This window comes from Tamandua tetradactyla, chromosome 6 (assembly GCF_023851605.1).
Source record: "Tamandua tetradactyla isolate mTamTet1 chromosome 6, mTamTet1.pri, whole genome shotgun sequence".
In the NCBI taxonomy this organism is placed as follows: Eukaryota; Metazoa; Chordata; class Mammalia; order Pilosa; family Myrmecophagidae; genus Tamandua; species Tamandua tetradactyla.
Genome location: NC_135332.1, coordinates 826,749 through 846,971, shown reverse-complemented (window position 1 = coordinate 846,971; position 20,223 = coordinate 826,749). Strand labels below are relative to the sequence as shown.

General features: G+C 60.4%; 1 protein-coding gene across 10 annotated transcripts in view; it reads right to left on the bottom strand.

Moving 5' to 3' along the window:
- MPRIP (myosin phosphatase Rho interacting protein) overlaps window positions 1-20,223 on the bottom strand; it is a 144,565-nt gene that overhangs the window by 41,713 nt on the left and 82,629 nt on the right. For 6 of the 10 annotated variants that reach the window (XM_077163340.1, XM_077163344.1, XM_077163343.1 and 3 more), the window contains exons 4-7: window positions 12,831-12,982; window positions 8,489-8,573; window positions 3,573-3,780; window positions 1,334-1,844 (exon numbers count right to left, since the gene is read on the bottom strand). In XM_077163340.1, coding sequence (XP_077019455.1) covers window positions 1,334-1,844; window positions 3,573-3,780; window positions 8,489-8,573; window positions 12,831-12,982 — 956 coding nt within the window. The remainder of the gene's footprint in view (window positions 1-1,333; window positions 1,845-3,572; window positions 3,781-8,488; window positions 8,574-12,830; window positions 12,983-20,223) is intronic. The other 4 variants (XM_077163347.1, XM_077163349.1, XM_077163348.1 and 1 more) reach the window with 2 other exon arrangements.

Here is a 20,223-nt window from a genome sequence, read left to right as displayed (position 1 = left end):
TGGACCCCTCTGGAGCCCCCGGTCCCGGCCCCCAAGACAGCAGCAAGTCCCTTCACTTACCTGCTTCCTTGGTTCAGTCCAAGGGAGCAGGGACTCAGGGCTGCGGCTGGGTTGGGCCGGCTCCACCATTAGCGGCACCATGGCTTGCACCGCGTACCCTGCTTCCCCCCTCAGTCTCTGTCTAGGACCAGGGATGCCAGGACAGCCAGTGCAGGCATGCCACCACTCAGCTGCCTCTCCCTCTCCCTAAGGAGAAGGTGTGCTCTGCTTCTCTTTTTTTTTCCTGCTTCTGTCTTTGAAACCAACACAGCTGGGCACGTTTTCCTGACCCTCTATGCCCCTTCACAGTGTGTGAATGGGGGTCTGAACACAAGGCCCCCTGCCCTTTCCACCTGGAATACCTGGAAGAGCAGGTAAGCATTAAGGAAGAAAGGTAGCTAACACATCTCTGAGGTCCTACATCTCCCCAGCCCGTAAGTTTCGGGCTGGGGCCGGGGCAGCAGGGGACGCTGGGAAAACTTTTAGAACCAAGATTTGAACCTCTTTTTTGAAGGCTCCCTCTTTGGGAGCCTAATAAAAACTCTGGGGTTTCCCCTAGAAAAATGAACATCTACATGCTCAAATTGTTCCAGCAGGCTTGTGGTGCACTGAAAACCTGTCCAGGGCCCATCCAGGTGAGCACACCTGCCCCAAGGGGAATAAGGCTAGGCAAAGCCACAGTTTTCAAAATCGGGGTGGGAGCGTCTTTGGAGAGGCTCTGGGCACACTTCCGTCCAGGCCTGGGCTTGGAGACTCGTAGGGTGTCAAGTCCTTGTCTCAACCCTCCTGGGTGTGTGTAGTCCGTGCGACGAGGGTCGGGGGAGGCGGGAGGAGAGGAAGGGCTATCTCCTGCGGCAGCAGCCTGAGGGTGAGGGACATCTGGGTCTGCAGGCCACCTTGGCCTTTCTGGTGGCTCCCAGGTGGGGAACGGGGTGGCTGCAGCCCCCTCCCCTTTGTCTCCTTCAGTGCCTGGACCCCTCCCAGGACAAAAGGGCAAGAGGAGCCTCCACCCCCTCTAGGGTCTCTCCAGACACCCCTGACGCAGTGGTCGCTGTGAACAGCGGCATGGGCAGCAGGTCAGCTGCACAAGCCCAGGGGTCACGGACTGGCCTGGGCCCCAGCTACTCAGAAACCCTGCATTCTGCCTGCCAGGAGCTCAGCGTGGGGCCCGGAGTCCAGGGCAAGGGGCAAGGTCCTGCCATGCTCTGCAGGAGAGGAAAACACGCGTGCTTCCCCGAGGAAGGCTTAGGGGCATGCGTGGGTGTGCCCTAAGAGCCTTCCACACCCTGCTTACCTCCGCTCACTGCCAAACAGCCGGGCCACCTCCTCCCTGCCAGGGCTGCGGGCCCGAGTCCTGCGCTCCAGCCGCCGCCTCTCTGCCTGGAAGGCCTCTCGGTGGCTGATCCTGATGGCCTTCGGGACGTCGGCCAGGGCGGCATACTGCCTGCTGGTTCTAAGGGCAGGCGTGCGCCCCTGTCTCTCTGCTCCCCGCCCCCCAGGGCTGGAGTCCACAGGAGCGGGGGGTTGGTCAGCTGCGTCCAGGGAGTGGAGGGAGATGCTGCAGACCATTTGGCTGGAGGCTCGAGGACCTGGGGGAGGAAGGGGACGGCCAAGCGCCTGGCAGGGTGACTCGGAGTAACTGTACCTGGAGCTGGGAGTGCTGGGGCTGGGTGGGGACAGCGGTGGGGGCAGCTGCTGCTCCTCAGCCTTCAAGTCCTGCTTTGTCTTCTCCAGAGAGAAGTAGCCACTCTCCACCCGCACTTTGCGGCCACAGTCCATGCGATCACTAGTCATGGCGCTCGCCTCTGGAAGAGAGGGGAGGAGGGGAGACACTGTGGCCGGCCCCCACAGCCCTCTTCACCTCCTGAGACTTAAGAGGAAAAGAAAAGCCCACGCAAGCTCCAAGCAGGAAGGCAAAAGCCCGACGTGCTCTTGTGGGCAGCGTTAGGGGACACGGCCCTGGAGGGCTGCTGCCAGCTCCCCTCCCTGCTGCCTCTGTGCAGGGCCTGTGTGTCCACCCCGGCCGAGTGGGGACAGGTCCACCCACGGCAGGAAGGAGGTCCCCACATAACCTCCTTTTACATCATTCTTTCTTGATGTGCAGCTATCAAATAAATTTCAAGAATTATGTACATTTAAGAGATTTATATGTACATTAGGCATTTTATATAAGGCTATGTATGTGAGCCCAGTTCAATACAAAATTTAGGACAGGCAGCTTTACGTTATGATCTCTTGAAAAACTATTTTGTAAATGAAAAAGGGACTTGGCTAGAATTTAATAAGTGCTGACTGACTGAGTTATGCACCACTGCAATCATGTGTGTGCCTTGCAGTGCTCTTCGCTGGAACACTTCAAAATGACTTTCATCCATGCATTAGTTCTGGGCTTCATATGTTCACGCAGATTTGATGGATCTATATTTTATTTTTTTTAAAACGTGTTTTATTGTGAAATATAATATATATACAAATAAGCAGCATCTTTCAAAGTAGTAATAGGGCAGATTTCAGAGTTTGGTATGGGTTACAGTTGCACAATTTACAGTCCTAGCTGCTCCAAGACACTGGAGACGGAAAGAAATACCACTGTACTGACTCCGCACCCAGCTTGTTTGTTCAATTCCACCCTCCGTGTGGTGACACCTTCTCCTTTGACCCTTCTCCCAACCTTCACAGATATTTGGCCCATGACATTCTAACTTTTCATTCAGAAAACTACTTCTTAACAAATGTCATGGAGGAAACCAAAAGCCAATCGGCTTTCTGGGTTTGTAGTCAACCCGTGGGAGGCGCAGAGGCTTTCTGCAGAGCACAGAGCACTTCGGCCTGAATGAGCCGGCGCACTGAGCCAACTGTCTACATGTCTTAAATGACCTAGACAACATATAAGTGGGAAGAACTGGCAGCGTCTGGCACTGCCTTCTTGAGCTGGGAGAGGGTGGCCGGGCCTGAGCCCCTTCTGCTCAGGCAACGCCGGGGCGCCAGGTCAAGAATGTGGCCATGCCAACTGTTCCCTCCAGTGTCATCTTGCCCTGCTTTACCTAGGGGGCTGCAAGAAGGACAAACACAGAAACAGACACTCAGCCCCCCACCCAGGGGCCTCTGGGGCCCCATCTGGACCCTACCAAAAAGAACCTGGTCAAACAAGCAGGCCTGGAGCCAGTGGGGCTGGCCGGGGTATGCCTAGATTCCATCTACCTCCAGACCCCTCAGGCCAGGAGCTCGGTGCCTGGGGTCTGCCCGCCCTGCAAAGGGTGCTGGCTCACCGTGGCCACCTGAGGCTGACCATCTCACTCCTTTACAGAAGGAATAAGGAGCCGAAGGGGCAAGGCCAGGACCAGAACCAGGATACTTGGCCCCTGGCCACATGGGTGCTGGAGGCTGAGGCAGATGGGAACTGAGGCCCAGGTCATGACCAGGTCCCCGAAGCCCAAGGCCAGTGCCTGGAGCTGGCTCTGCTGGGCTGGACACATGTCCCCAGAAGGTGAGGCAGTCTCAGGGCAGCTGCGGGCAGCCTGGCTCCCACGTACCTTCTTTGCGCTCTAGCCCAGGCTCCCCGGAGGAGCTAGTGGGCGATGGGCCCTGGCCTGGGCTCTGCACTGGGCTCAGACTGCCCCCCTCAGGCTGGTCCTTGGCCCGCACCTCCTCCTGCCAGAGCGTGGACTTGGTGGGGGGCACTTTCTCGGCACTGGGGATGCTGCTGCTGCTGGTGACGGCCACCTTGGCAGGCCCCGGGCCCTGCAGGGAAGAAATGTCTATGGGGCGTGGATGGCCACGTGTCTGGGTGGGGGCACTCAGATTCCAGGGAAGGGACGCTCCCAACTGAGGCCTGGTCTGTGCAAAGTGCCCATGGCTCCTCTGCACAGGAAGGCCTCAGGATAGGTCCGAGTGTGTGGGAGAGAAAGGGCGCCTGCTCAGAGCCCTGCCAGCCCATCTCCAAACCCTGCCGAGACCCTGTGTGGAGCAGGGGCCCCTGAAGGCCGGACCGCGTGTCCTTCCAAGGCCTTGGCACTGAAAATCCAAGGAAGGGGAGGTAGGTGGGAGGACCCTTCCTGGGCCCTCTGTCAGCCCGCCCCCAGGGTGAGGGCGGAGAGCGCACACCCTTGGCGCCGCCTGGAAGCCCACCCCCCACCCCACCCCGAGGGGCAGAAGGGGAGCACCACAAAGGGCAGGCCTTCAGACCTGGGCCCATGCATGCTCTGCGGCCCAGTGGGAATGGGCTCCATGCCTCCTCCCCAGGCGGCAAGAACCGTGGCGCCCTGTCAGGAGAGGACACGGAGGATGGGCACGGTGGCATGCGCAGGGGCCCAAGAGCCCCAGCACACCCCTACGAAGCCAGAGTTCCCCCCCACCCCTGCCCTGGCCAGTCTTGGATGCCAGTAGGGAGGGGCTCGGCCCTCAGGCCCCAAGCATCCCCCCACCCCACATAGGGCAGCCTCGTTTCTGAAGCCCACCAGAGCCCAGTTCTAACTTGGGGCCTTGGCTAGGGTTGCACACAACACAGGTCATCAAAATGCGAGTGTTTGCAAAACACACGCATATGTGATGTCAGCAGTCACCAGGTGTGTCTTAGACATGCACGCCCACATTTGCACGGTGGGAAGTTGCGAGGGGACTGAGCACTGGCCCCATGTGAGCCTGCAGCTGCAGGAGAAACTGAAGAGAGGTCAATGTTCTGGGTTGTGGGTCCAGAGGTCCCTGGAGTACCAAGGCCAGACACCATAATGGGAGAAAATGGGTGTTCTGCAAGGGCCAAGAGCCATCCTGAGCCTTTGCAAGGACCCATGGCTCAGCACATGATACGGCCAGGACAGCTCAGAGCCCCACAGCCCTGCCTCCTGCCTAGAGACCCCAACAATCTGGACCACAGAGCTGGAGCCGGTCGGTTGGTCTCACCCAACACCTACCTGAGGGCTCTGGCCTGCAGCCTGGCCTGCACCTGCTGAACCCCGTAAGCCATAGCCATAGGGGTCTTCCTTGAGTGCAGTCGCTCTCGGCGGGCAGGTGGAGGCGGCAACAAGGGCTGGCAGAGGCCGGCAGAAGGGGCCAGGCAAGGAGACAGGCAAGGTGTGCTGCGGGGGGAGTGGCCATCAGCCCCCACTGCCAAGGCCCATGGCTGCAGCCTCCCCAACAAGGAATCTGAGGTGTGAGGCCCAGAAGGGCATGGACAAAGCTGTGAAAATAACCCCTTTCTCAAGCCCAAGCCGCCTCCTGCTGAGGCTGTCCAACCTGGCACTGGCCTCACAGCAGATGCCACCCTGCCTGCCCTCCAGAGCAGCCTCCAAAGTGCAGCTGGTACAGCAGGTACTTCTTTCTCTCCTGTGCTTACCCTGCTCTCTCCTGCCACTAGGCCAAGTCTGGTGATGTCACTGGGGGCAGCGAAAGCAAAGATGCTTCACTCCAAGGCAGAGGTGTGGAGAACGAGGCAGCCGGGAGCACAGACAGCAGAGTGGGGGCCAGTAGCTGAGGGCCATGCTGCCTTCACCCTACACAGGGGAGGCCTCGGGGGCAGGAAAGCCCCAGCACCCTCATGGCTTCCTTCTGTTATGACCCGGACAGCTGCGCGTGTCCAGAACACAGAGACAGCTCTGTGCTCGCCTGCTCTCAGGGGCTGAGCCAGGGCAGAAAGCAAGGGCCAGCCTGGCTGAGGGGTCTCCACACTTCACCTGCCAGGCAGGCCCCTCTGACTGGGGAGCTGCCGCCGCACCCAGGGAGAAAGCGGCTCCTGGGGAGGTAAAGGTGATCTCTCATTGAACCCGTGTGGACGCAGACAGGCTGGGGTCACAGGCCAGGGGGCCCCCCAGTCTCTTCTAGCTCCAAACCGACAGGTCTGCTTGCTTCCCAGGCTCTGAGGCCAGGCAAGAAGCAGCAAGCGTTGAGAGCCCAGGAGTACTGGGGGGCTGGAATGGGACAGCAAGGCTGCCCCACTGCTCTGGTCATGCCTAGGGTGTGTTATTCTCCCTTCTGCACTGAGCTCCAGGGTGCCGTGAAGAAGCACTCCCCTTCCCCAGGGAGCTGAATGCTGGCCCACATCCATGTCCACCTCCCACCCCCTCCCGCCCCAGAAAAAGGCTCTCTGCAGAAGTGGTTAAAGCCAGGCTCCTGAAATGTGCTGTGCTGACTGTCTGATGACGAGGGTCCTCAGGAGAGGAAGGCAGTGGGGTCACACACAGACAGGTGCAGGGAAGGCAGAGGAGGGCCCAGGCAGGCCAGGCAGTAGGGGCAGATGCGGCCACAAGACAGGCGCTTGGAGCTGTGAGGGGAGCACAGCCCTGTACACCCCGACTTCTGCTCTCCTCAACTCAGGAGGAACGAATGCCTACTGTTTTAAGCCATCCAGTTTTGGCAACTTGTCATAGCAGTCACAAAAAACTAACCCAGCATCTCAGTATTCAAAAAGGGTGAGTAAGGAGCTCCCCGGAGACAGCACTGAGGCCTGTTTCTCTCTGGTCCTGGTACCCAGCCCTGCCCCCGTGCCCACGGCCCCCTCTGGGACTAGCTTGGGCAGCACTTCTCTGCACGAGGCAGCACCGACCACTGAGGGCTGGGGCCGCCTCACCCACGCTCAGCTCTCCTGCCAGAACACATCTGTCGAGGACAGCGGCCAAGAACACCCAGCACAGCAGAGCGGGTGCTGCAGCCACCAGGCCTTGCCTGGGCCATGGAAGAGGTGAGATTTGGGATTCTGTCTGTACAGGGGACCCTAAGGCATCAGCCTCCCCGATATTCCAGTCTGGGGCTTAGTATGCTTTCACCGTCAGGCTGTGGAGAGGGAAGACCTGCCTAGGGAACCCCAATACCCAACAAGAGAGAAACCCCACCACTGTCCAGGCTAACTCAGGGGAGTCGGCCCCAGGGAGAGTGTAACGTCACCCCCACATTGCAGAGGCCACCAAGGCTACTGGACACCCCTGGGGTCAAGGCCTTGAATGAAGCAGAGAAGCTGCCAAGGTGGTGTCTACAGGGTTTGGAGTGGGTGGTGTGGAGCAGCCAAGTTCAGTGGCTATCTCAGGCTGGGACCTCAAGCTCCTGGCAATAAGAGACCCTCGGGGGCAGGTAACCCCTGCACCCTGGCTCCTGTTGTCAACTGTGGTTCAGGGTCCAAGCAAAGCCATCTTGGCCAGGGCCAGAGGCACCTGTGGGGAGGGGTCACTAGGAAGGGTCAGCAGGAAGCAGGGACCCCCACCCAAGTCCCTGGTCTTGGTGAACGCTGTCTTCTGCATGCGGAATTGGGAGTCCCAAGTGCCCTGAAACGGTTACTCTGCCTGGCTGTTTCCCTCTCAAACCATGCAGCTGTGGGGATTTGTCTTTAGCTGCTGTTCCCAGCAGGAAACTCACAGAAGCCCCATCTTCTGTCTCCAGGAGAGAATCTGACTGTACTTTTGCTAAGTGCCTTCCAGGGACTGCTGCCCTGGGGGCCCCTGGTTCCTTGGGGAGGGTCAGGTCAGAGGATGGACATTGGCCACCAGAGAAAGGCAGCCTATGAGGCAGCCGAGACGTAGCTGCAAGGGCCTCCCGAGTGGGCATGGAGGGGACCCTCCCCTGCCTGACGCTGCAGCTCAGCGAGGTAATGCAAGCACGGAGCGCCAAGGTGCCAGACTCCATGCCGCCCTCACTGAGGGCCCCGGCAGCTCTAAGAGGCAGGTGAGGCACGGAGCATGGTGACATGTGGTGCGGAACTCCAGGAGTAACCCAAGCATGGCGGGCTCAGCACTGCCTCGATGGTCACTGCGACCCCATGAACTCGATGCAAACAAGCTCAGGCATTTGACCATCTTACCATTTACGGTCAAGCCCAAAGTGTGAGCAGGGACCCTGAGAGGCCCCGCTCGGCTGGGACGCACTGCCCTTCCCAGGGGACTGTGGTCGCGCCAGGGTCTGCGCTCCACCGGCACGCACCTTCCCAGGGTCTGCGCGCCGCCGGCACGTACCTTCCCCGGGGTCTGCGCGCCCCCGGTATGCACCTTCCCAGGGTCTGCGCGCCGCCGGCACGTACCTTCCCCGGGGTCTGCGCGCCCCCAGTATGCACCTTCCCAGGGTCTGCGCGCCGCCGGCACGTACCTTCCCCGGGGTCTGCGCGCCACCGGCACGCACCTTCCCCGGGGTCTGCGCGCCACCGGCATGCACCTTCCCCGGGGTCTGCGCGCCCCCGGTACGCACCCTCCCGGGGTCTGCGCGCCGCCGGCACGCACCTTCCCCGGGGTCTGCGCGCCCCCGGTATGCACCTTCCCGGGGTCTGCGCGCCACCAGCACGCACCTTCCCCCGGCCTGGCCTGGACCATTGCGGGGACCATGTGTACAAGGCGCGACTGCCCTGCAGCAGGCCCTCCCGGTGGTTCTGTGAGGAACGTGCAGGTCATGGCCCCTGGATGGTCAAAGGGAGAGGGAAGTAGGAAGGAGAAAACGCTGGTGAGACCACCTCTCACTCTGCAAACCCACCACCTACCTGCGGTGTGGGAGGCTCCACTTTCCGTTTCTTCTTCTGGTTCTGCTTGTTGGTCCTGGGATAGACCATAAGCATCTCTAGCCACCTGGAGACAGGAGGAGACAGCACAGGTGACAACCTGCTCTTGGGGTCTGTGCCCAGCCCTCGTGCAGCGGTCCAGCCACCAGGCCCCGGGCATCCTGCCTGGAGAGCAGGCTCCAGGAGCCTGAGCCGAGGCCTGGCTTGGATGCTGACCTGCCATTGTCTAAGTGGGCAGGGAGGGCTCAGCAGCCCGGCCCCCCAGCTGGGGGATAGACCCAGTCAGGCCCAGGCCCCGTGGGGCTGAACAGCCTGACGAGGTGGACTCAGTGTTCCAGCCACACCCCAGTCCCCATCTTCAGGGTCTATACTCAGCTCCAGAAGTTGCTACCAGAGAAGACCTGGTGAGTGTGAGCTGTACTGAGACTTGGAGCCCTTGCAGCCTATCTCAGGTAGGAAATTGGCACCCATGATGCTCGCCTATTTCTGCTGGCAGGTCACTGGAGGCCCAGCCAGCTGATGCCCAGTAAGCCAGCCCCCTTCTAGGCCCACCCTGCAGAGTGAGGGCGCCAGGCCCCTGGGCTTGTGGGGGCAGGCCCGGCAGAGCTGCCCAGGGACCCCCATATGCTGCCAGGTCCAGGCTGGACCAGATGAGGGCAAAAGAGACGGGAAGAACTCAGGTCTGTAGCCAAGAGGCCTGGATTCTAGGCCTGGCCCTGTGCTGGCTGCCTGCAACCTCTGGCCTCAGCGTCCTCATCTCTGAGCCATTGCTCAATGATTTCCACTTCTACCATACAGAACGTCACAAGGGTGAGAGGAATGAATGCCATCTGCCTCCTGGAGCTCCCACTCACTCCTGAGAGGGCTGCAGGCGCGCAGCCCATGTCCCCTCCTCAGAGGGCAGCAGGGGGGGGCTGCCTCGGCCCAGCCCTATCCAGAGGGGACAGTGTTGCAAGAGACAGCTGGTCGGGATCTGTCAGCACTGTCCCCAGGGCCATGCTGGGCCATCCATCCTGCAGGAGGGCCCAGGGCTGGGGCAGGAGCCTATTGCTGGAGTGGCCTGAACTAGACGGCCCAGTGTGTGACCCCATGCCTGGGGCAGAGGGAGGGACCAAGGTGTCAGGCCCTGGGACTGCTTCTCTAACTCAGGGTTACTGTAGGACGGGCCCTTGCAGACCCTGTGGAGGGGCCCAATAAAGCACGTGGACTGAGGGCTACCCTCAGCTTAAGCAGCAGCACCGGGTTTGCTGAAGGAGCAGCTGATGTGTGCATGTGTCTCAGCCATGGGTCCTGTAGGTCACTCCTCCAGGCCCCGCCACAGGAGGCGAGAGTGTGGGTGTGGGCCAGCAGACGCTGGAGCCCTCTCCCGCACTTACTCTCCACCACCAGTCGCCTGCCCTCGGTGACCCAGGAGTTTAAAATGTCTGTCCCTCCAGACTGCCGTGGAAGCTGTGCTTTCCACTGGGCCCTCCAAGGCCGGGTACCTGCAGAAGGCCCCCCTAAACCTTTTCCCAGGAGGGGAGCCCACTCAACTCAGGACTCTGGAAGCATGGGGTAGGGGTGGGGTGTGGAACCCTTTCTGGACTGGCTACTCCTGACACCCACCCCTGGGGAGCTGGGCAAATGTACAAGCCTCCCAGAGCAGCCTGGGGCGGGAGAGCCTGAAGGTCTCTCGGCAGCCAAGGGGAGTGGGTGCTCCTTCCAGGATGGTCCATCCTGACTGCGGACATCGCCAGACACCGAGCCCTGGAGTCGGGCAGGGGAGCCAGGGGGCAGCTCCACGGCTGGGGCAGCATAGCTGACCCAGCACAGCCTGTGAACTTATGGGCTGCGCACCCTCAGGAGACAGGCCCAGCTGCTGCTGCTAAGGGGAGCCCAGGGCAGGCCAGGGGAAGGCCGGCAGGGTGACAGCGCATCCCCCACAGGCACGGGGAGGGGGAGCACAGCACTGCCCAGGTGCTCTAAACGTCTCCCTCAACAGCACCCAGTGATGCGAGGGGTGAATGTGGACATGGGATTGGGGGCACAGGGGGCACAGGGGGCACGGCTCAGCAGTCTTCCCGACTCCAGACAGTAGAGCCATGTGTGAGAACAGGGGAGGGCGCAGGGATGGGGAAAAGCCCAGACCCCGGACCATGGCAAGCACATAAGAGTCCCCAGCCCACTTCGCCCACAGCCCAGGGAACTGGGAAACCAATCTGCCAATGCCCTGCACCCAGCTCAGGGACCACACAGTCACCACAGCTGCCCAGAGACTTTCAGGGGTCCCTGCTAGGAAAAGACTCCTGCAAGGGCTGATCGAGGTGGACCCCTGACCTTGCCTACGCTGGCTGCAGTGCCGCCTGCTCCTCTGCACAGCCCGGCTGCGACATGACACAAGAGCCCAGAGCCGCCCAGGGAGAGCCAAAGAGAGGTGAGTGGTGAGGACCAGAGGCAAAGGCGGAGAGGCGGACACATCTCAACCCCACCTTATCTCACCGGCAAGATGCAGGGAAGGGGACTGTACCAGTTTGAAAGGATGTACGTACCCTAGAAAAGCCATGTTTTAATCCTAATTCCATTTTATAAAAGCAGCAGTTTCCTCTAATCCCTATTCAGTACGGTAGGTTGGAAACTTGATTAGGTTATTTCCATGGAGATGCGACTCACCCAAATGTAGGTATTAAACCTGATTAGAGGGAGACACCCATTCCAGGTACGTCTTGATTACTTTACTGGACTCCTTTAAAAGAGGAAGCATTTTAAGGCTTGAGATCTGAGAGAGCTCCCAAAATGAGGAGAGAACCACAGAGTTCACCAGTCAGTGAGCTTTGGAGATGAAGAAGGAAAACACCCCCAGGAAAAGCTTCATGAGCCAAGAGGCCTGGAGAGAAAGCTAGCAGACATCACCATGTTCGCCATGTGCCTTTTCAGTTGAGAGAAACCCTAAATTCCATCTGCCTTGAGTGATAGTAACCTCTTGTTGGTGCCTTAATTTGGACATTTCCACAGCCTTAGAACTGTAAATTAGCAATTTATTAAATTCCCTTTTCTAAAAGCTGTTCTGCTTCTGGTATATTGCATTCCAGCAGCTAGCAAACTAGAACAGGAATGGACATACGCGAGAGAAGAGCAAGCTGGGAAGCTGCTGCCCAATGACACAGAGGGACAGGCTCTACAATGAAAGCTCTGTCTGCTGGGAGAGGTGCCCACACGGGACCACATCGGGCCTGTCCTGTTTTGGGTGTGCGAGGATGCCCAGCCACACGGGACCACGCCGGGCCTGTCCTGGGTGTGCAAGGATGTCCAGTCGCATGGGACCATGATGGGCCTGTCCTGCCCTGTCCTGAGTGCAAGGACACCCAGCCTGCATGAGGACACAGCACAGACATACAAACCCCCTCCCTTTTAGGTCCTGGCTGCCTGCCAAAGCTTGTCTCCCGTCCTGTGCCGAGCCACCCTGCTCCCAAGCCTTCCCTGTCTCCCCAGGCCCTCAGATACCCACTTCCTGCTGCTGCCCTGGGGAGGAGAGGCCCAGCCCCCAAGAGCTTCCTTTCCTAAGGAATCCAGGCGGCTGAGTGAAACCTCAGCTCTGGTGGGCCTACAAGAGAAGCCCTCCGCCAGGTGAGGGGCAGCCCTGGTCTCACACCTGTGTAACATCCTTGGCCAAGTGTCTCCCTCTTTTTCAGAACCTCAGTTTCCCCATCTGCACACAGTGGTTTTAAGACTGAGATGGGAGTGACGTGCAGCACCTGTGCCTGTTCCCGATATGAGGATTCGGGGTGTGCCGGCCCCACACAGAGCTGTCCTCCTGGGGTCCCAGGTCTTACCCCAGGGATACTGGCTCTGTTGGCTGCGGCTCTTGCTTCCTGAGGTGGCGGCCAGTCCTGGGCCATGACCAACCTGGTGCTCTGTCCCCAGGCTCCCTCCACGGTGCATGAGCTGACAGCAGGCTCCCCCAAGCCGGCACAACCCACTCCCTCCCAAGGACGATGGGATTCTCCTGGCTCTTGAGAGCAGACAGGACAAGGCTACCATGCGTGCAGACGGCCGGGCCGAGGAGTAGGTGGGCCGAGGGGTAGGTGGGCTGAGGTGCAGTGGAATGGGGTGGGGTACCCGTGCAAGACTCTCATAAGACATGAGCAACACCTGAATCAAGGCCATGGCAGAAGAGAGCTCTCAGGACAAGAGGCGTGAAGGGGGCCCTGGGCGTGTCGAGGTGTGTCTGGGCGTGTGGGGAAGGGGCTGGGATATGGCAACTGTGCCAGGGGGTGCTGTGCCGATGCCAGGAGCAGGACAGTACCACGCGCGTGGGGAGAGCACGGTGGCCCAGGAGCAGACTCACCCGCTGATAATCTCCTTGCTCTCTGCGCGGATGAAATGCTCCTTCTCGGGGGTCAGGATGCACAGGGAGAACTTCTGGCCTGTGCGGCCCTCCCCGTCCACCACGTCCGCACACTGGTTCATGTTGATGGTGCCCTGGGGGAGGGTTGTGGGCTGCAGGGAGGAAGGGGGCTCACTCAGGGGCTTGGAGGCGGCACCTGCCCCTCATGTCCCCAGAGAGAGGGAGCGGGGAGGCGGGCTAGGGGTGGGCTGGGACGAGACAGACGTCCGTGAGGGGGTGTGAAGTCAGCCCAGGTCTTCTAGAGGCCAGGAGGGGCCCAAGAGCAGCCACGTGAAGGGGCTCCCGGCACTGCCTGCAGGGGGGGCCTCCAGCCCAAACAAACCACGGCTTTTTTTTCCCTGATAGCAAAAGTTGTTAATCATTGAAATCAGGGGCAGAAAACCAAAACCAGAGGTTTTAAGAAACCACTGCTGAGGCAAAGGTTAGCTGAGCGGGCCTTCTGGAGATTCCTTCCAGCTCGGTGCCTCTGGCCTGGCTGCCCTTGGGCAGCGGGAGGACGCTTTCCCAAGAGGACCCTGCAGGTGCATGTAGGGTGCACGGATCGCCCGGGCTCACTCCAGGGGAGAAGCACCAATGCCGGGACCCCAGATGGCTGGGGTGGACCCCAGATCCACAGAGTGGCCTGCAGCACCACCTCCCTCCTCAGAAGCCCAAGGGGCACGCCCAGCTGCCGGGCATGGCTCCTGCTCCGGGACGGGTGCCGGCCTGCCTGCCGTGCCCCCTGCTATGTGTTCAGAGCACGTCCTGGTTCAGAACTGGGCCCAGGAGGGGGCGCGAGGCAGATGAGCATCCCTCTCTGGGGTGCCGGCCACCGCACTCCTTGCCTGCCCTGCCCTGGGTGTGGTCACGTGACTGGGCCCAGCAAGGGACAGTCGGGCCACCACCTGGCCACTCCACACCCCTCCTTCCCCAGGGCCTGAGTCCCTCCAGAGCAGATTTCAGAAAGTATCAGTAAGAGACAGATGGAGCAAACCGGACAGGGCAGGAGAGTGATGTCCACTCGGCCACAGCAGTGACGGTGAAGGAAGGGAAGCTGCAGGAGCAGGCCTGGAGGGAGGGGCGCGGGCCTGGCACACGGCCCACCTGCCTCCTGGGACCAGGGAGCCCTTGAGGTGGGGAGGCCCACCCGTGCCAACCCCTCATCTGCGGTAATCCCGGAACCTGAAATGCACCTGTCTGGAGTGCACAGGCCCCCCTGACTTCCAGGAGCTCATAGACCATCACCACAATCGGTTTCGCCCCAAAGGCAGCTGGTACCCTGGAGCACCTGCTCCGACTCCTGTAAGTGTGGTCCGCCCCCCGGTCAGGCTCGCTTCTCTGCGCAGGTTCCAAGGTCCCTCCGCTGTGGCAGGACCAGCACTTGGCTCTTTCTGTGGCCGAGCAATGTCCCTGGCAGGGAGGTCAGTCTGCTCACACCTTCATCCTCTGCTGACGGCTGGGGCGGCTTTGCCTTAGGCTACTACAAACACCGTGTGCGGGCCCCTGTGTGGATACGCAGTCACTTCTGCATGCAAGCCTAGGAACGCGACTGCTGGGCCACAAGGTAACTGTGCGGAACCCTTTCAGGAACTGCCAAACCATTTTCCAAAACAGCTGCACCAGCTCTCATTCCCACTAGCAGCACTGGAGGGTCTGGTATGAATTTTATGAACTGTGTTGATGCCGTTTCCAGGAGGCACTCTCAGAGGGCAGGTCTAAGTATGCAGACAAGCCTGCATGAAAAACAGCTCCTTCCAAGTCTCACTAGTGCCCACGGAGGAGGGGATGCACCTCCCCGTCCACCTCCACGCCCCCCACTCACTGCACCGCCCAAGGTGTGCCTGCAGCACTCAGGTGTGCCCCAGCATGCCAGGCCCTGCTCCAAGCCTTTCCCAGGCATTAGTCAACTCTCAGGACAGCCCTGGGAGGCTGATGCTGCCATTATCTGCCCCTCTGGATGGCAGCTGCTCACCTGAGCTACCACAGCCAGTGAGCAGCAGGACGGAGGCCATGCCAGACCCCTTCCTGAAAGAGCCTTTCATGACTTCACTGTGGCATCCGCTGTGCCTCCGATGCTCAGAGCTGGAGCCCAGGGCCCCGGAGAGTCACAGGCTGACGTTCAGGCCTGGCTGCATTCTCGGTGCTCTGAGGAGAGGGCACCTTGTCCTCAACACGTGCTTCTGGGCCAGTGGGCCCTGTGCAGGCAGAGCAGGGCAGGGTTCTAGGCTGCAGCCAGTGCCTGTCCGGGAGCGCTGCCTCCAATGCCCCCTATGCATGTCGGTTCGGCTGCGCTCCCTGCCCTTGTGGTGCATCTCCAGAGGCTACAAATGCAGGTCTCCAAAGAGGCTGAGTGTCACCAACTATGGCAGTGTGTTTTCCAGAAGAGGACAGCGTCTATGACTGCCCGCCTCCTCCATACCGCCACATCTGGGTCCAGGTCCTGCCCAGTAGTGGCCCTACTGGCCCTCCAGCCACCCAGGTGCCTCCAGTCCCTTCTCGGCCTCCACCCCACAGAAGACAAGACACAAAGCTGCCCACGGGCTGAAGGTCACCTCTGCACGAGGTGCATGACCCCCAGCTTTGTATCTGCTTGGCAGCCAACAAAGGGAGGGCAGCCAGAGCAGAAGCCCTGGGTCTGGAACATGCTGCGCGGCAGCCCCGTCCCCAGGGCCCTGCCGGGGGGGCTGCACCCCAAGCCCCTGGCTCTCCCCTCCAGGCACTTCCTAGAGGGTGGCAGGCTTTGAAGAGCCAGAGGGAGAAAAGTGGAAAAGCAGGACAGAGGGGAGGCCAAAAGAAACAGAGAGAAGGGCCTTCGAGCCCCAGGCATGGAGCCCCTGGCTCCAGGTGGAGGGCCCAAGGGACAGGGCCGCTCCGACACGAGCCGGGGACAGAGTCGGCCCTGCTCTCTGCCCCTTCCTCACCGACAGCTGCAGAAAAGCAAGACTTGGCTTAACTCTCAAGGTCAGAAAGTGCTTTCAACATGACTGGGACATGAGGAAACTGCAGCGCAGACTGCCAGCTCTATGCACAGCGCGTGGTCCCGAGCCTGGCACTGCACCTAGAGGTGCCAGGGAGCACCTCATCCTCAGGAAGCCTGCGTGGCCAACGGTGGGCATTCGAGGGGCACGAGGTCTACAACCTACACTCATGTGCCCTAAAACAGACTTGGAAAATGTGGCGAATCGCTGACGTAGGTGCCTGGGTATCTGTGGGGAGTGCCCTGGGGCTCTCTGAATGGCTTCTGTATTATTTTTATAACTGTCCTCTAAGTCTGAAATTATTTCAAAATAACAAAAACAAAAAAGGAAGGGCCTCCAGGGTTAAGCCAACCTCAACCAGTGCTCAAGACACCCCCAAGAGTCTGTCACTCATCTGACCGTGACCCAGCAACCACCCCTCAGCCGGGTCAGTGCACACCGATCAGGCGGGGCGGCGTCTGTGGCACTCTGCCCAGCGTCCAGCTGCCGCCCATGAGCCGGTATCGTCACCCGACGCATGAGTGTTCCGGGGCTGCGGCCACACGGGCTGCCCGGAACAAGCCGCCATCTGCACAAGCGGAGAGCACAGGGCCCAGGCGGTGAGGAGGGCGAGGCGCCGCAAGCAGGAGGGGCAGGGCTGAGCCCAGAGCTGGCCGCGGGCACCTGCCGAGGGGGCTGAGGGTGAGGGCTCTCCTGGTTTCCCCCTGCAGCCCAGCTGCTTCTAGGGGTCTCCACTCTAAGGGCAGCAGACCCTCCCTGAGACGAGAAGCTTGTGAGCACCCGATGCCAGCCGAGGAGTAGCGGACTGCAGAGCAGTACTCCGCGTCCCTGCGGGGCGAGCAGCTTTCCCCAACACAGCATACACTACAGGTAGGCAACCTGTGCGCCAACTTCTCCAAGGAGCTGGAAAGAGCCAAGGAAAGGGGCTCTGGAGACACACCAGGGGATCCTGGTCCCCCACAGGGGCAGCAGGGCACACAGCAGCAAAGCACCCCCTGCCCTGGCTGCGCATGAGGCCCCCAGGCCCCCGCGGCACCAGGTCCCGAGGCGTTGGAGCGGGAGGACCGTGATGAGCACGGCTCTGCAACTGGGGGGCAGCCGTGCCCAGCACAGCGCCCTGGCCTGCAGCCTCCATGACGCAAGGAGAGGGGCCACCCCTAAAGCCTAGCCTCTGAGAGAGCACTGTCAGGGCACCAACCTCATTTTTTAAGGGAGAAAGAGCCACACAAGGGCTCTTTTCACTTGCTGCCAAGGCCGGAAAGTTTTCTCTCACACCTGCTGTGCCCAACAAGCCCACAGCTTGGGCAGCAAGAGCCCCGGCCCCGGGCCCGCCCAGCCGCTGGAGTGCCGCCCACCCGCTGGAGTGCCGCCCACCCATCCTCGCCTGCTGGACGCTACAGGGCCCAGTGAGCAGGCCTGCCTTCCACTGCAAGGTGTGGGGCCCTCAAAACCCAGACGCGCCTTCATTGCAGGGACGCATCTTCTCGGGATGACCACTGTTTCCCTGGAGCCAGGAAGTTCACCCCTCAGCTGCAGCCAGGACACAAGCCCACACTCCTGTGTCCCCGCGGCACTGCCTCTGCTGCAATGAAGTCCGCGGCTTTGCTTTGGCAGCTGACCAAGGTTTTGGAGAGAACAAGTCAGCACCTGTGGGAACCGCTCTGCCCCAGGGTCTGGGGCCTACCTGACTCCTCAGCTCTGACCCGAGTCGCACTTCACTGTCCCCATGTCAACAGAGTGGGAGGGGAGGACTTTGGGCCAGGCCCGAGGGCCTCTCGCCATCCTTACACTCTCACACTCCTTCTGTGGGCCCGCAGAGCCCCACGGGCTCCCATCAGGTGCCAGGACCCATGGGCAAGGGCTAGGGACAGAGGTAGGAAGAGGGACCAGCCCAGGGAAGAGCCCAGACTCCTATGGTCATGATGGGAAATTAGAAAATGAAAACAAAGAGCCACTTAACTTCAGGCAGTGACAAGTGGCAAGACCTGCAGGAAAGCTGGGGAGGGACAAGGGCGGGCATGGAGGCAGCCAGCAGGTTCGCGGTCTGCAAGAGCTCTGGCGGGGGGCCTGGAGATGGGCAGAGGCCCTGTGGGGGCCAGGTGCTGGGGTGGGAGGCGAGGAGCAGGTGGGGAAGATCTCGAAGGCACAGCAGGAGGACGTGTTGGTGAGCGAAGGGTGTGAGAAGACAGTGCCGCCAGCACGACTCTAAGGGTCTGGGCCATAGGGACCCAGGGCCAGAGGAGGTGCCACAAACTTGAGTTTTAGGATTTCCTTCTCTCCTCGCCCTATCTGCTGTTTTTCTCTGGCACGTCCATTGCCCTGCCTTTGTGGAACTTTAGGCTACTGCCTCAACAGAGGGGTCCAGGAAGGCAGGAAGAGGAGGGGTGTGGTGAAAAGCAGGCAGCTGGCAGGGAGCTGTTGGGAAGGACACACCACATGCTGGCCCTGGGTGGAAAAGAGCTGTCACCCTGGAACCATGCCACAGCCACCCCGAGAACCCAACAGTGCCAGCACAAACCCCATGGACCCCTAAACCAACGAGCACCCCAACATGGAACTGAGCTAGAAAGGGAACTTCCCGAATGAGCAGGCTTGTGGGGTGGGGCCCAAGGGAAGACCTGAACCCAGCTCTCTTCCCAGGATCCACAGTGCCTTGAGCCAGCACTGAGAGCCCTGCACCCATGTCTCAGCAAACTTGCTTTTGACCAGCAGGAAAAGTTCAAGATATCACAGGAACAAGAGGTGAGCAAGACGGGCTCAGAAGAGCCAACATACCAGAAGCATGGGGCAGAGCTGTTGCAGCCAGCCCCCAGCCAGGACACGCTTTGCTGGGAGCAGGGGGGCGTGTACTCACACCCCCACAGAAATGCCCAGAGTGGCACCCGTGATGCCCGGGGCTCTGCCGGCCTGTGCCTCTGCCCTGGGGGAGACCTTGAGCACCGGGTCCTCTGTGAGATGGGCTGTAGGGAGGGGAGGACAAGGCCATGCAGAGCAGCTGGCAAACCTGCTAATCTGGGCAGGTGGGCCGGATAGAGAGCCCTGCAGGTAGCTCACCCAGCCATGTGTGGCCTGCCCTCCTGCCCCCATCCTACCCCCATCCAGTCCCACAGCCCCCACCCTGCTTGATCCTGAAGGGGTAGTCTTTCTACACAGAGGAGGGGTCTTGGGATTTGGTAGTGGCCAAAAAGAAACTGAAATGGGTTCACAGGAGAGCTGACTGTTTGGGGAAAGGTTTCCAGACCACACCATGCCAGGAAAGACTGAAAAACCTCAGGCTGGATAACCTGGAGATGGTAAGACTTGACTGAGGAAAAGGTATCCAAACTGGAGAAGAGAAAGTTAAACTGTCTCTGCTTGCATATGGCATGACCGTATATACAGAAACCCAAAGGAGCCCACAAGGAAAGCATCACAGCCAACAAATGGACTCAGCACAGCGGTCGGGCACACAACACACAGAAGACAACCGTGTGCCCATACATTAGCAAGGAACAATCCAAAACGGAAATAAAGAAAACAATTCCATTTATAGTAACATCTAAAATAATAAAATGTCTAGGAATACACTTAACTGAGGATATAAAGAGCGTGTATGCTGAAAACTATGAAACACCGCAGAGCGACGTTAAAGAAGACCTACATAAGTGGTCAGCCCACCCCCGTTCATGAATCAGGAGATTAACCGTGTTAATACGTCAATATCACCCAAAGCAAAATACAAACTCAATGCATTCCCTATTAAAATTCCAGCAGCCGACTTCCGGAGAAGATGGCGGCTTAGTAAGGCGCATGGGTCTTAGTTTCTCCTCCAGAACAACTACTAAAGAACTAGAAACAGTAGAGAACAGCTCCCGGAGCCACGACAGAGACCAGACACACAGCGTACCCCATTCTGGAACGGCTGGACCGGCTAAGAGACTCCGCTGCGGTGAGGTCCCAGAGAGGCGCGCGCTTCCCCGGGCCACGGCGGCTGGCGGCCGGAGCCCCTCCCTCCCTCCTTCCCGGGCCAGCTGGGAGCTTTGTATCGGCGGTTCCCCAAGTTGCGGCGGCCGGCGCCCCTCCCGCACCTGCAGCTTCCCAGGCCAGCTGGGAGCCTCGCAGCGGCGGTTCCCCAAGCCGCGGTGGCCGGCGACCGGAGCCCCTTCCACACACGTGGCTTCCCGGGCCAGCTGGGAACCTCGGAGCGGCGGTTCCCCAAGCCGCGGCAGCCCTCCCACAGGCAGCTTCCCGGGTTGGCTGGGAGCTTTGGATCAGTGGTTCCCCAAGCTGCGGCAGCCGGCGCCCCTCCCCCACACGCGGCTTCCCGGGCCGGCTGGGAGCCTCGGACCAGCGGTTCCCCAAGCCGCGGTGGCCAGCGACCGCAGCCCCTTCCACAC